General features: G+C 44.2%; 2 protein-coding genes across 4 annotated transcripts in view; one reads left to right on the top strand and one right to left on the bottom strand.

Annotated features, from left to right (window-relative positions):
• The window catches only part of dnmt3bb.1 (DNA (cytosine-5-)-methyltransferase 3 beta, duplicate b.1), a 33,415-nt gene extending 30,286 nt beyond the window's left edge, over positions 1–3,129 (bottom strand). For 2 of the 3 annotated variants that reach the window (XM_083675135.1, XM_083675137.1), the window contains exon 1: positions 2,854–3,129. The gene's annotated coding sequence lies outside the window, so the exon portion shown is untranslated. The remainder of the gene's footprint in view (positions 1–2,853) is intronic. The other variant, XM_083675136.1, reaches the window with a different exon arrangement.
• A 1,305-nt stretch (positions 3,130–4,434) lies between these two features.
• commd7 (COMM domain containing 7) lies at positions 4,435–9,092 on the top strand. Its single transcript, XM_083674426.1, has 9 exons — positions 4,435–4,573; positions 5,267–5,320; positions 5,597–5,699; positions 5,861–5,917; positions 6,410–6,447; positions 6,644–6,734; positions 7,894–7,943; positions 8,242–8,290; positions 8,444–9,092. Exons 1-9 carry the CDS (start codon positions 4,490–4,492, stop codon positions 8,518–8,520), a joined length of 603 nt encoding a protein of 200 aa, XP_083530552.1. The 5' UTR covers positions 4,435–4,489; the 3' UTR covers positions 8,521–9,092.
• Positions 9,093–15,437: the final 6,345 nt, after the last annotated feature.

Genomic DNA, 15,437 nt, shown 5'->3' with positions numbered 1-15,437 from the left:
CTTCTGCTATGTTGCCTTTAGGTAACTGTGTTAAGACCATGGAGAGCAGCTCAATACATCAAAGTGAGAGACAGGAAAAGCAGGAGCTGTCAGTCAAATAAAATATAAAAAATGTGAACTTATGACTCAAAACTCATTTGACGGTTGTCACAGATGTACTGTTATAGCAACAGATCAAAAAACAAGAACAACAACGACTGAAGAACACTCGCTATTTAAACAACCTCTCCAAGGCCTGAGGTGGGACATGGGACTCACCCCCGGACAATGGACTATTAACACAGGGCGGTCATGGGAGCAGACCAGACATGTCCGTATTGCCCCAAGCTAAACACACACACACACACACACACACAGGTCACTGGCATTGTGAAACAAGCCTCTGCAGAGAGAGAGGAATTCCTCTCTATCACAGGAGAACCATTTGAGAACCCCCCCCCCCCCCCCCCCGGCACACGCACTCTTTGAAGTTTAGAGTTACTAGTGACCAGAGGGTTATTAGTTCACCGCTGTTTCTGTATACTCCTGTAGCAATAGCGTCATTCAGAAACCATATGGCAGTTTGCAGAGCCAATCAGAGAGGGAGCACTGGACAGCCACACAGCAGCACCCCATTACAACACACTACAGAGAGATCACTCAAACCAGTATGTTATACCTTACTTACAGGCCAGTTCCCCAGGCGCAGATTACTGTAAACCTACTCCTCCTAGACCTCAAAAGCGTCTTCAATGGAAAATCTCCATTGAATGTGTCATATAGTCCTGGGTTTGGCGTAATCTGTGTCCAGAGAAACCACCTAATTGAATAGTTACAGTTTCAACACCATGAATTTGCATGGTTTAGGGGTTTCTGTAAAAACCAGTTAACACTATGTAAGAAATGAGTAGTCTGAGACTTGAAAGACCACTGAGGCTTTTTCTCAAGTTATGTTAGCCTTTTATGGGATAAGGAGCAAGGCCTGTGAGTTCAACCCACACACACACACACAGACCACAGACATAAAGACCACCAGGTGCATCCTGCAAACAATGGGACACGGACACACACACACACACACACACACACACACACACACACACACACACTGTCTCTCTCTCTTTCTCTCACGCACATGCACACCTTTCCCCTGCAGGGGAAAACTCCCAGTCTGAATGGAAGAAAATGACCAACAAAAAAAATCTCACTAAAGCAAACACAGGGCCAAATACCCGGCAAGGACTAAGGGACTGTAGGAGAGAGGAGGGGGTGAGGAGGGGTGGGGTGCACAAAAAGGGGCCACACATCAAAGTTGTGTTGGGAGCATGAATTTAGAGATTAGGCACTGCATTTCCCAAAGGAGGCGTCATCTGCCATTTCGCCATTACCCCCAGTTTCCACTCACGGGAGAAGCCTGTCTGCATATGGCTTCTGTAACAACACTGTAACAAACAAACCACTGTAAACAACAGCCACACAGAGCACACTGGGGAACAACTCCCAAAGAGAACGATCAGATCAGTCCGTACATGCGTTTCTGCGGCAAATAAAAGAGAGCCTAGTCTGTGGATTTGATGGGCTGCGGTTGCATGGTGAACATCATGTTCTAGAAAATATGTGGCATCAAAACATTGAAGACAATAAGAGTTCCATGTTCCAAACGTCGGAGTTTATGGGAGTGGTGAAATCAGTCACGTTCTTCCGTGCGGAACAAAGTGAACAGGGAGCGTTTTTGCACCCAAAAAAAAAAGAGAAGAGAAAGAAAAAAAAAGAGAGACTGTATCCACGTGTGTGTGTGTGTGTGTGTGTGTGTGTGGGGGGGGGGGGTTGAAATGACTCTTTGGAACACCAGCAGTCCCCGTGGGCGAGCAACACGCACAATCGAAAATGTCAATTATCGTCTGCCGAGCGCAACCATCAAAGACACCCCGGACTCGAAAACAAGACCAAGTATTGGTAAATCTGTGCAGCAGGTTATTGGACAGATAAGAACAGTGTTGGTGCAGAACAGTTCGACTTTAGAAGACTACTGCAACATCCAACAGAATTGTTCGGCTTCAACATTATATGAATTACACTGAAATAGGCCTATTTTGTTTTCATATAGGCCCATACTTGCAGTGAGACAGTATAGGAGGTACATTCACTAACAGTCCATGGGCGAGATTAGTAAAAAATTACAAAAACTAGTTGTGATTACTGCAGGGCATGATTATGAGAAAAGTCAAAACTGTTCATCCATATAAAAGCCTACCTCTCTTTCTCGGAACAGCGCTCGAGTGGATGCACACGCGTGTTTGTGTTAGAAACGAAGACATCGAACTTGAAATGACTTTTGGCAAAGTGAAGTGGGACTAATGTCTTTCTGTACGACGAAAAGTACATGCTTGGTTCATGTTTAAGTTCAAATTCAACCAGCCACTTTCTACCGATACGTCCAAAATACGTCAAAATACAAAAGAGTGTGATGATCCCTGTTAAAAAACACAAACTTGGTGATTTACACTAATGTCCCACTCACAACATCTGTACACCCTATATCCCGACTGCACACGACGCCGACAAACTCCATTAGCTGTAGGCTACATGAAAAAAAAAAAAAACTTCTGTTGAGCCATTTTAGACATGTGCAGCCTAAAAGTGCATATAATTTCTGTAGTTACGATAAATCGCCTCTTTATCGAATAATGCACTCTCCCTCGCTCCTTCCTCGTCGCTTTCTTACATAATCATTCACGCTTCATTCATGCAGAAATCATTTAAATAATAATAATAATAAAAAAGATAGATCTGTCCACAAGTTCTCACAAAAAAAAAGTATTAATAGAAAATGGTATCTTTCGTCAAACAAGTTAAAAGAAAAATGTATCAAACCTCATGCAGGAATTGCTCCAGTCTCAAGCAGCATGCTGTAAACTAATCTGCCGTTCTGCACTCTTTCTGCACTCACTTGCACACTTCTCATGAGAATGGGGAACTACACCAATGTTTTACCTGTTGACCGCAGTGGCAGTCTGGAAAGAGAGAGGGAAGAGTTGCGATTGATTGGTTGCCTCAGAGAGCTCACTGGTTACCAAGGTGGCACGAAATGTCACAAATACCTCCACCTACCCTGGGGGTCAAATATATCTAAGAGGAATTCTTCAAGCCTTCTTCGCTTTTTTTTTTTTTTTTTTTTTTACACAGTATCGCAGGCGTGACTTTTTCCCGGGTCTCGAATCGCATTGTAGCTGAATCAAGACTACATTTACCTTTTCCAGTTTAACCCTTGCATACACTCATCTTCCATATTGCATTTATACACAACTGATAAATGATATGCAGTTTTGTCGAAAGCCTATTATAGTACACAGGCATCTGAGTGGAATTCATATAATGATGACCTAAAATAGACTATTTTTTTTTTACAATATAAAGACTGTTGCCCATACTGTATTTAACAAAACCTCTAATTTACAGTTGCCGACAGACCACTGAAAAGCTTTGGTGTACTGCTCTCAATATAGACAGGGTTGGTGTGTTGTGTTGTGTTGTGTTGTGTTGTGTTGTGTTGTGTTGTGTTGTGTTGTGTTGTGTTTTGTTGTGGTTGTGGTTGTGGTTGTGGTTGTGGTTGTGTTGTGTTGTGTTGTGCTGCCCCTTGGCCAGGGCTCTGTTTAAAAATATATTTCTATCTCAGTGAAACTCATCTGGATAAATAAAGGATGAATGGAAAGAATATGCCTCATATTGTTACCAATCATAATCGTGAATGCAATATCATTTGATATGACACATTTTTCCTTTGATGTCAGGGGCGTACATTCATATCAACACCATATCTAATGTTATGATTATACTGATTTACAAGGTACAAATATATTATTTAGATGATCTGTCTTTTTCTAACATCATCCAGGCCTGAGGCGTACATCTGCAGTACTGACATGAAACAATTTAACACATTTTGGCTGATGAAAAGTTGGGGTGTATAATGGATAGGTTGGTCTGGGCAGACTGTGTAATTACTGTGTCGTATCAGCTTATAGGCCTCAGGCCTATCCCAGCCTTCTCACAAGAATACTTGAACATTTCTGGAATACTGCCCCAAAATGTCACAGGTAACAACAATGCTTTTATAACACCACCTGATAGCCAATAATTGAATCACTGAATCATTTATAGGAACAACTTACTGTCTGTTAAACAAGTGGTCTTTTCAGAGGTCCTCGAAGTAGTGAGCTTTGTCTTATGATTGCTGTGACAGATTAAACATAATTAAACTGCATTAGACTTTAATTGGCCTACAATGAAAAATAATAATAATTTTTAAAAAGATATCGATTTTAGCACATAGAATTTGTATATTTTCTTGTGACTTCTATGAATTGTGTGGCTATGCAGCTGTGGCTATGCAGCACATTGGAGTGAATGTGCTGAGTTGAATACCAAGATAGCTTCTGTAGCGCTGGTCGCAATCACGGAAGCTGGCATTAAAGTAACAAGTTCCAGAGAGACACACAGACAGGCAACAATGTTACAACTGCAATTTACTAAAGATACATTACCAGATTCTGTCAGCAATGACTTTCAGAACCTCAACAAATTTAACGAGCAGGTAAAGCATGCGACGATGCAAAAATGAGCTTTCTTTCCGAGCATGCAAGCTAGCTGTCACTGTAGCTGCTTGGACATGTTCTGCGGTTTATTATGGTCATGACAGGACATTGGATCTTTTCTAAACTTGACGTTTTATTGTATTTTTTTTTATTCACCATTGAATATGAAATATATGTGGCGTTTAGGTTAGTGGATAAGTAGCGAGCCAAATCTAAAATACTGCGCTGGAGGAGTAGACTGAATTGGTAACAGCTAAGTCATATGACCACAGTGTGACATTTACATTTACATTGATGGCATTTAGCAGACGCCTTTATCCAAAGCGACTTACAACAAATACATTTGTTTAAGTAAGTGAATCATCTATCCATCAGTCATCAATGCTCGGACCAGGCTGTCACCAGAGCGTCCATCTGATTAGGAATTAATTTGACATGAAGCTGATGTTGCCAGCTATTAGATAAGCAATTCATATCTGGAATGTGTGCTTGCCTATTCAGGTGTAATAAAGCAAAGGGCTCTTAAAACGTTTAGTATAGACCAGGGTGAGAAAAAAAACAACATCCAAATTATCAAGACCAAGACCTCTTTTACCCCCTATCTTGCTTTGTCCTACCTTCCAACATGGAGGTAGATGGTGAATGTGATTTGATGTCTTGAAGAGGCCAACTTTGTCTCTGTTACTTTGCAGCAATTCATGAGTCTGACAGAGGTTCTTTTCCAGTTCCTGTTGGAGCCTAAAGATGTAAGTGAACACCTGACTACACATGGGGAACGTAAAGGTTCAGTTGACATCTGAAAGCGGGATTTAAGTGTGTATTTACATTTACGGCATTTAGCAGACACCTTTATCCAAAGCGACTTACAACAAATACATTTGTTTAAGTAAGTGAATCATCTATCCATCAGTCATCATAAGATAAAATAATCAATGTGTATTCATGGAGACTTGTTTCATTAAATGTGTGTGTGTGTGTGTGTGTGCGTGTGTGTGTGTGTGTGTGTGTGTGTGTGTACACAGGCGCACAAGTTCCTAGAGCAGCTGAGTGAGTTTGCAGGGGAGAATGGGATGAGTGCAGGCCCTCTGAGGAGCCTGATGAAGAGTGTCCTCCTGGTGCCGCAAGGTGAGAACACACACACACACACACACACACACACACACACACACACACACACACACTCACACTCACACTCACACTCACACTCACACTCACACACACTTATCAATGTGGGCATCCCTATGATAATAAGCTCATGTTAAAAAAAATTTTTTTAAATTCAACAGGTGCCCTGAAGAAAAATCTGACTGCTGACCAGGTCAAAGAGGATCTTCTCACTCTAGGTTTGTAGAGACATAAAGGCCTTTTCACACTGCACTTAGCCTGGGCTAAAACTCAAATATCCAATACATTCCATGTCTCCTTGTCTCCTATTTCCCCCAGCGTGTTTCCTTTTATCTATAACTTGGTGGTTTCTATCCCAACCGCGCACTGCAAGCTAGCGAGCTAACCGACTTGTATTGGCTAGAATGGCCTCATGTTGCTACGGTGATTTCAGTTAAACCCAGGGCTTCGGTGCACAAGTGTGAATCATTAGCCTAGGGTTAACCCTTCACCCAGGGTTAATCAATGTGTGTGTGAATCGATGGTAAGATAGCCCTGGGCCAGTCTTGGCCCCTGCGCTAAGGATATCCTAGATTAAGAAATTGCACTGTGAAAAACCCTTACAAGTGTGCCATATCATGTCAGTGCTGGAAATAGTTATAACTATAGTTATAACCCCCACAGTTTGTTGTTAGTACTGAGCTTCATAGTTTTACTGTTTTATCTTTCAGGATTAAATGAAGACAAGGCTGCTCATTTTTCACAGCAGGTATGCCTATGGTGACCTCCCTCCCAATCCTTCATCCTGCTGTGTCTAAATACACTGTATTGAAGTAATCCACTCCAGTTAAAACTATACAAGTGACATCAAACGTTGTCCTGCCATTAGGGATGTGGTGGCCTTATGGAAATGAAAATGCTCCAGTAAAAATTCTCCTTCGTTGATTGACTGTTACTGTTTCTAGTGGAGCGTCCATTACCCTGTGTTGTCCAGACTGGCCGTAGGACAGACACTGATGGTCAACCAGCTGGTCGACATGGAGTGGAAGTTTGGTGGTAAGACTTTTTGTTTACTCAAATAATCCACACATACAGTACCAGTCAAACGTTTGGACACACCTTCTCATTCAATGGTTTTTCTTTATTTGTATTATTTTCTACATTGTAGATTCATATTGAAGACATCAAAACTATGAAGGAACACATATGGAATTATGTAGGAAACAAAAAAGTGTTCAACAAACCAGAATATGGTTTATATTTTCGATTCTTCAAAGTAGCCACCTTTTGCTTTGATGACAGCTTTGCACACTCTTGGCAAGGTGTGTCCAAAATTATGACTGGTACTGTATCTCATACAAGTCCTTTCTATATTGTTACAAGAAAGGTCCTTTCTATATTGTTAGTTAGTAATAAAGACATTTTAAAGGGTTAGGGTTAGGATTTATTTATTGTTTGACTGTTATGTATTTGTATTAACTTATGTTACACTGCATGCTTGTATACTGTACCGTCTGAGTCCCACGTCTGTGATGGATCGACACAAACCCTTTCCCGACCACTCCATCATTGTTCTCATGTGTTGAGAACAATGATGGAGAGGGACTTCTTTCTTTGGAGAGGGACTTCTTTGGAGAGGGACTTCTTTCTTTGGAGAGGGACTTCTTTGGAGAGGGACTTCTTTCTCCGACTCCGTTTTCATTCCCTAACCAGGGAGCCATGCTAATGTCAACCATGTACATGCTAACCAATGGATATGCTAAGTACCATACTTGATATGCAAAGTCAGGCATGGTGGGGCCTGTCTGGGGAAACTAGGCTTAGTTTAAGACCCGCTAATGATGTATGTACGTATATACATGTATTAGGATTCAAATTCAAATGGCTCTCTTTCAGTTGTTAAACTCCCAGACTGATAGTCAGCCGTTGAGGTTCCAGAATGTGTAGAATGACGGGTCGTTGAGGCTCGAGTTGAGGTCAAATGTGAAGACTCTGGCGGTCTAGTCCTCATGGCTGCTCTCCTTTCCATGTCATTGGAATATATGTAGAATGCAATTGAATTCATACATATTGCCAATGCCATATTCCAGGTCATTTTTGTTTAGAAGAGTTTAAAGAGTTTAAAGCGTTGTGCTGGAGAGGTAACCACTTAATTTAGTGACATTCATATCGTTTGATGCTTTTTCTTCTTTTTTTTCCCCCTCTCCCTCCACAGTGACGGTTGGAACGAGTGAACTTCAGAAGGTTGGAAACATCTTTCTACAGGTATGTTTTATGTCGTTATGGTTACGTGTCCTCAGAGAACACTACTGTATCACCCTCATACAGTTTACATGGTTTTATATGATCCATGGTCTATCATTAACAGAACACACAGCATCTGTCCTCCCTATTCAGAATAACTGGCTCGATGACAGTGGCAAATTAATAAGTAAAATTAGTTAAAGAATGACTTTACTTGACAGATTTCAAATGGGCATACTAAGGGCCTCAGCCATTTGAGTTATTGCTATGCTCAATGTATTTGAAAACCCCCCCAAAAAACCCATCTTTATTCTTTTAGCTGAAGTTAGTCATCAGAAAGGGGAACTCCACTGAAAATGTCTACATGGGTGAGTTTACAATGATATTGCTCTCGCTATAAATGGACAATGATATGCACCGTCCTCTACCTATACAGTGTGTTAAACCCCTGATTATGTTCCTGCCGATATTGCCTCTGCGTCTGATTCTTCCTCTTTTCCTCTTCCTCATCTTTTTCTCAGAGTTGACGCTCCCCCAGTTTTATAACTTTCTCCATGAGATGGAGCGGGCCAAAGCCAGTATGGACTGTTTCAGCTGAGCGTCTGTGCTGGATGAGTGTGTGTACCTTAGTGGCCTGGAGAGACAGCAGGAGGGAGGAGGAGACACACACAGACAGACAGATACACACACACACACACACACACACACACACACACACACACACACACACACACAGAGAGAGAGAGAGAGAAAGAGCTGCCAACAGCAGAGACACTGTGACAAATCCTTCTAGAACATCCAGAACCTTGGAACAAAACCTGAGAACCTTCCAGAATCTCAGCCACCATTCCCAAGATTCCAGTCGTCATGGGGTTAATCGTACTGTAACTTGCACATGACATCTTCTTTTGAGATTATTTTGCTTTTGTTTCTCGTCATTGCAACCGTTTGTGGACGGTTTGTCAACCCACGTCTTTGGACGAGCGTGTTTGTAACACTATTGATTGCATCGGCTGTCACTGTATATAACGCAGAGGTCATGTCAATCGTTTGCCATAACTTTTACCTGCATCACACTTTTGCATAACTGTCTTTATTTTCAAGATGATGAAATGAAACTGGATTCAATTGCACTTGTCGACCCAATAAAGTATTCACATTGTTATACCATGTTCTTCTGCGGGGGAATCACTTAGAACAGTGAATAGCAGAAATGTGGCGCTATTTTACCATTACACAATAAATGGTTGTGTCATTTCACCTATTACCATAAAGCAGTTGATTGAACAGATTCTATAGCTGTATATGTGCTATAGTGAGTCACAATGACAGAGTAGAGCAGAGAAGAGCGTGTGTGTGCTAGTATCCATTCCAAACTACTTTTAATGCCTTAATTATCCAATTAGCGAACCAGTCAAAACAGATGTACACCCGTTGCCAAAAGGAAATAGTTTGTTCTGGAACTCTGTCCTCCAGGGGTGTTCTGTCTTTTCTGGAAAATTATGTTTTTATATAAAATTATAAGTATTCATAAACAAAGCTTGAAGCAAAACATAAGCAAAAAAGCAACAAAAAACAACGAGACACTGCCTTTTTTGCTGTCATTTCATATGTTGTTGATTACACGGCTGTTATGATGAGCAGAATCCGTTATATGTTTTTGGAGAAATGTGCTTGCAGAAAAGCTCTGGCAACTTTTAAAGTCATCTTTTTAAAAAAAAAAAAAAAATTGTGTGGAACATTTTCATTTTTTTGTAGCTGTTACGGTTGATGAAGGTCTGATTTGATTACTTGATCATTTTATTCCTGGCTTTTTAATTTTTTATTCCATTTTATTCTTTCAAGCATCCTCTCTCTAGGTTAAATCTCTTCGCCTTCTTTCACTTTCTCTAGCCACTGGCCTCTCTCCAAAGTCTGCTCGTTTCTCACTCTCCCCCTTCACCCCTCTTCTCCTCTTTCACCTTTCAGCCACTCTCCCTTTCTTCCTCTCCCCTCCCTGCCTGTGTCTGCTGCGCGTCAGTGCTTGTCCTTTTCAATACTAAGCACTAATCATAGTCAAGAGAAGAGAGGGCAGGGAAGAACAGGCCTCCCTGCTTATCTTCCTCTATTTACGCCCCCTCTCTCTCTACTCCCCTCTTACCCCCCCCCCCCCATTTCTTTTTCTTTCTTTGTCATTGTCTCACTTTCATGACTTCTCCCATTTCTTTCTCCCCTTTTCTTCTTTTTCACCCACCTTTATCTTCACCTGTGTCTTTTCTCCTCTCTGCCTCCCTCTGTCTCTCTGCCCCCCCCCCCCCATCTGTCTGTTTTCTCCTTCTTTATTCAGCTGCATCCATTCCCATTTCTAGAGTAGTCTAGTGAGTGAAATCCCCTGCCAAGTAACGTCCATAGTAATTCAAAAGAAAGCGAACACTTTGTTGTATGTGTGATTCAGACCGATTGGTACACAATGCTTTGTGTGTTTTTTAAGAGGGGATTCCTCTTCCAGGTTTCTGAGGAAAGAGTAAATAAAGAAATGAGTCAATGAAATCAAAGTGTCTGTTCCTCTTAGAGGCAGTCAAATACGCCACTCCTGCTCCATTACCTCAACACTCACCTGCCAGCCAGCCACCTGCTAGCCAACCACCTGCAGCGGTTGTTTGTGTGTGTGTGTGTGTGTGTGTGTGTGTGTGTGTGTGTGTGTGTGTGTGTGTGTGTGAGAGCGAGAGAAAGTTACAGTTGGTGAGCACGTCACAGAAGAGGAAGTGGAAGCATTATTTAGAAATGCATTTATTACGGAAACTACAGCAATTACTCATGAATATGGCACACACACACACACACACACACACACTCTGCAGGTGGCTATATATCAGGTTTCTATGCATTTGTATGTGTGTGGGTAAATTCCCAAACATTTCCTGGAAAGCAAGAGGAGATTGCATACACTTCTGCCACAGTGTTTTTTCCCTAAAGCTTTTTCCCACAAGTCAAATATTCCTATGACCTATGTTTTCTGTACATAGATCATCTGTGAAACACTTCCTTGAGTTCAAAACAGTTCAACCAGCTCCCTTGTCCCCCAGGGTGTGTGTTATCTGGTTACATATTACCAGCAGGTTAAAATACCATTTCCCTGACTTGTGTGTGTTGATACCTGAGGGTGTGTGTGTAACACAGGTGCTGCCATTACTTCAGTACCATGTCACTACTTGACCTCTTCTTCTACGTGAGGAAAGAAAAACACTGATGGGAAAAGAAGGGTGAAGAAAGATGAAAAAAGGAAAAGAAGAGGGAGGCTGAGAAAGAGAAAGGTAGGACAGAGAGTTGTAGTTCTGTGATAGCCATTCCAACACCATCAGTGAACTCGCATTCCGCAGAAATCCAACATTTCGGCAGTTCATGATTGGACAATAACACCGATCGGGCAAATGGTGATAAACTGTTTTACAATGTGAAGGATTTGCACGACAGAAAAACATTTCTGTGTTCTCAAGATGATTAAAACGTTGAATTCCTCACTTCACGGGTTTCAAGGTAACTCCGACACCTAACACGATAATACTTATAAATGATGGCCGGTGAAGGAACCGTGGTGGAGCTTCTACCTGATTGGACCACTTCGCTTCGGCTCGCCTGTACCTGTACACCCTTTCAATCTGCAGAGGGCGCCAAAGCAACACCAGTACAGTAGAATAGAATTACAAAAGAACAGAATTGTATGGTCTGGCAAAGGATGAAACTGTTCTTTTTACATTACCTTACTGACCTTGTGGATTCACCACACACTTTCTTGAGTTCATGGGGTTATTGTGATACTGGCTACCATATTCTACCTCTGGTCGCCCCCTCTCTGGACCCCCCCTCTCTGGTCGCCCCTCTCTGGCCACCCCCTCTCTGGACCCCCCCCCCCTTGGTCTCCCCCTCTCTGGACCCCCCCTCTCTGGCCACCCCCTCTCTGGACCCCCCCTCTCTGGTCGCCCCCTCCTTTGTCTCCCCCTCCCTGGTCTCCCCCTCTCTGGTCGCCCCCTCTCTGATTGCCCCCTCTCTGGACCCCCCCTCTCTGGACCCCCCCTCTCTGGTCGCCCCCTCTCTGGTCTCCCCCTCTCTGGACCCCCCCTCTCTGGACCCCCCTCTCTGGTCGCCCCCTCTGGTCGCCCCCTCTCTGGATCCCCCTCTCTGGTCGCCCCTCTCTGGACCCCCCTCTCTGGTCGCCCCTCTCTGGACCCCCCTCTCTGGACCCCCCTCTCTGGACCCCCCTCTCTGGTCGCCCCTCTCTGGACCCCCCTCTCTGGACCCCCCTCTCTGCTCCACAGAGAATAGACAGTACATTAACACAGGAGGCACATGTACAGGAAGGGGTTGTGTATAAGGAGTTCAGTTCAACAGGTTCATGAGATGGTGGGGTTGTGTTGTGTGTGTCTGTGTGTGTGTGTGTGTGTGTGTGTGTGTGTGTGTGTGTGTGTGTGTGCGTGTGTGTGTGTGTGTGTGTGTGTGTGTGTGCGTGTGCGTGTGCGTGTGCGTGTGACCGCCACAAGGCTACACTGGTCAGGGTGATAAGCAGGGTTTTCTGTCTCAGCTGCTATGGGCGTCCATCATGTGGTTTCACTGGGGAAACAGACCCTGGCTGCCTCGTCTCGCCCCCCCCCCCCCCCCCCCCCCCCCCCTCCACACACACACACACACACACACACACACAGACGCACACACAGACCCTCTTATGCGGTGGGGTCTGTTGGATGGTAATTGATGGCTTCCTGCCCAGTGTACTGTGAGAAACATGCCAGCGTGTCTGCTCTCCCTGACCACAGGACCAACGGTGCCTGTACCAACAATGCCAACCAGGCCTGTGGGGGGGACAGGGGCCTTCCTGTCGTATGTCAGCCCACCCTGAGGCCCTCTAATCTGGGCAGGACAGAGGCGCAAGGCTGGGTCCCAGAGGAAAGAGGGCCTCTCTGCTCAGGCCCTGGGCCCACAGCTGAGGGAGTTAGCCAGTAGAGAGATACACATACAGAGAACACACACGCACGCACGCACGCACACACACACACACATTGTGCTAATGGCAGGGTTATCTTGCTGCCACACAATTTGACAGCCTGACATCCTAAGCTGCAGGCTGTGGTGGGTTGTCAATTGTCCTAGGACTCCTGCACAAGACACCGATACAGACACACACACACACACATATTCATTTCGACATGGACCACCTCCATAGGATCTCCTAAACACCGCGCTGTCGGCATCAGAATTGAAACAAAGCCCCCCCTCCAGCAAAGCCGTATCAGCTTCAAGCCCAGCCTGCAGACCCCACAGCGGGCCCCATCCCATAATTAGCCAGTTCTGGAGGTAGATAACACTCTAATCCCCCCTCTGTTGTGTGCTCCTGTTACTTAGTTACCGGTTGCCGCGGTTGCCTGGGCTGATCACGTTTCCTTGGCAACCATGCCCATCCCATTGTCTGCCGATCCTGCCGAGGTTTTTCCGGGCCTGTCCCAAGGCTGCCCCCTCCCCCACCCCACTCTGGCTCTACACGCATCCCCCGGGGGGGGAAGGCAGGGCACTGAAATGGCGGTGCCCACACACACACACACAGACACACACACACACACACACACACACACACACACAGATGCGCGCACAGAGGCACACACAGACATACACAGACGCAGATGCACACACACACACACAGATGCGCGCGCACACACACACACGCACGCACGCACGCGCGCGCACGCACGCGCACGCACGCACACACACACACACACACACACACACACACACACACACACACACACACACACACACACACACACACACACACACACACACACACACACACACACACACACACACACACACACACACACACACACACACACACATGCACACAGCTTCCCAGCCCACTAGATCTGTGACCTGCTAAGTGCATGTAGAACCCAGGAGTATTTCTGTAATCCACAGCCTCGTGGCATCTGCACCACGCCGTTCTCTGCAGGACGACAGGAGGAGAATTCTCATCACAGCATCATTTATGCTAATCATCAACAATGCAGCCTATTTGTGCAGGAAAGCATTCCCTCGTCTTTTCTGTTTGTTTACACGGCATTGAAATGAGACCCAGTTAATTGAGCCTCACAGCTATCAAAGGAAAACAAATAGCGCCGTGCCTGAAGTAGCTGTGTCAAATCTGGGCCGCATGGGGTGCTGGCAGGATTCTCTCAGGAACAAGGAAACACAACGAAAAACACAACAACACAACACCCCTGCTGTTTTAGAGTTAGTTCATTTTTAGAATTATTTACCATACTACTACTACCACAATTGCTGTTACTACTACTAATACTAGCTTACTGCTACTACTACTACTACTATTACTATTACTACTACTACTACTACTACTGCTACCACTATGACTACTAATACTACTACTACTACTACTACTACTACTACTACTACTATTATTATTATTATTATTATTATTATTATTATTATTATTATTATTATTATTATTATTATTATTATTATACACATGATTCTAATGCAAAAAGCACTGATCACTTCTGTCCTGTGATTTGGGCTGGACAGGGGAGCTGAAGGTGGGAAGAGGCCAGCCACATGATCTGAGATCTAAACCAGTTGATGTTGGACCAGGGAGTCTCTGCCAGAGTGGCAGACAGACAGTGGAGGTGGAAGTGACAGACGTGTGGGTGTGGAGAGGAAGGAGAAGGGTTAGAGGTGAGGTGGGAGTCAGTGAGTCATGGTTAGGAGGGACGAGGTGAGATAGTTAATGTCATAGAAAAATATAGATGTGGATCATCCCTGTAGTGTGAAAAGCCCCTTAAGCAACAAGTTATATCATGACTTATACTGTATATATGTCATATTTAACAGTCAAGCTACATAGAGTAACGCTATTCAGGGACACCGGTCCCGGCTTCTAAAATAAGCTGCACTTTAACCTCTGCAACAACAGAGGGCAGTGTTGCACCAAGCATCATCCTAAGAATAAAGAATGTGAAATACAGTTGTTAGATCTTTATCTTTTACCTTCGATAAAATGATGTCTCTATGTAGATGTGTAGAAGAGAAGATTGAAATCGATAAATCACTCAGGAATCTAGAGTAATGTGCCGCTACTTAAACTATTTGCTAAATGTTTACATCGCCATCGTCTACTAAGCTGTGGTCTCCCGTGACATACGACCAGATACTGAGTCTGTGGCAAAGACACGATGGAAGCGAAGGCTATAGAAGACTAGCTACAGTGTGCATCAGACTGACTGTGGGAGCTGATATGGAGGCCAGTCCGGAGTCTTGGGGGTCACGCTTGGCTGAACAATAACATCGATGTGTGTTAAATGATCAGTGCAGAGTACAAACATGCTGTACAGTATCTCTGCTCCGTGACACACACTTCTGTTTGTGGCTACATTCAGCCTGAGGCTGTGTGTGTGTGTGTGTGTGTGTGTGTGTGTGTGTGTGTGCGTGTGCGTGTGCGTGTGTGTGCGTGCGTGTGTGCGTGTGTGTGTGTGT

This window comes from Argentina silus, assembly GCF_951799395.1.
Source record: "Argentina silus genome assembly, chromosome: 8".
Taxonomy (NCBI): Eukaryota; Metazoa; Chordata; class Actinopteri; order Argentiniformes; family Argentinidae; genus Argentina; species Argentina silus.
Note: the sequence above shows the minus strand (reverse complement) of the source record. Positions and strands in the feature narration are given on the sequence as shown.

Bases quoted from the DNA above. Each gene is read 5' to 3' on its own strand.
- commd7 (XM_083674426.1), top strand. From the start codon at position 4,490: ATGTTACAACTGCAATTTACTAAAGATACATTACCAGATTCTGTCAGC. The intron at 4,574-5,266 runs GTAAAGCATGCG...GTTACTTTGCAG, and splicing joins TCAACAAATTTAACGAGCAG to CAATTCATGAGTCTGACAGA. The intron at 7,944-8,241 runs GTATGTTTTATG...TTATTCTTTTAG, and splicing joins TTGGAAACATCTTTCTACAG to CTGAAGTTAGTCATCAGAAA.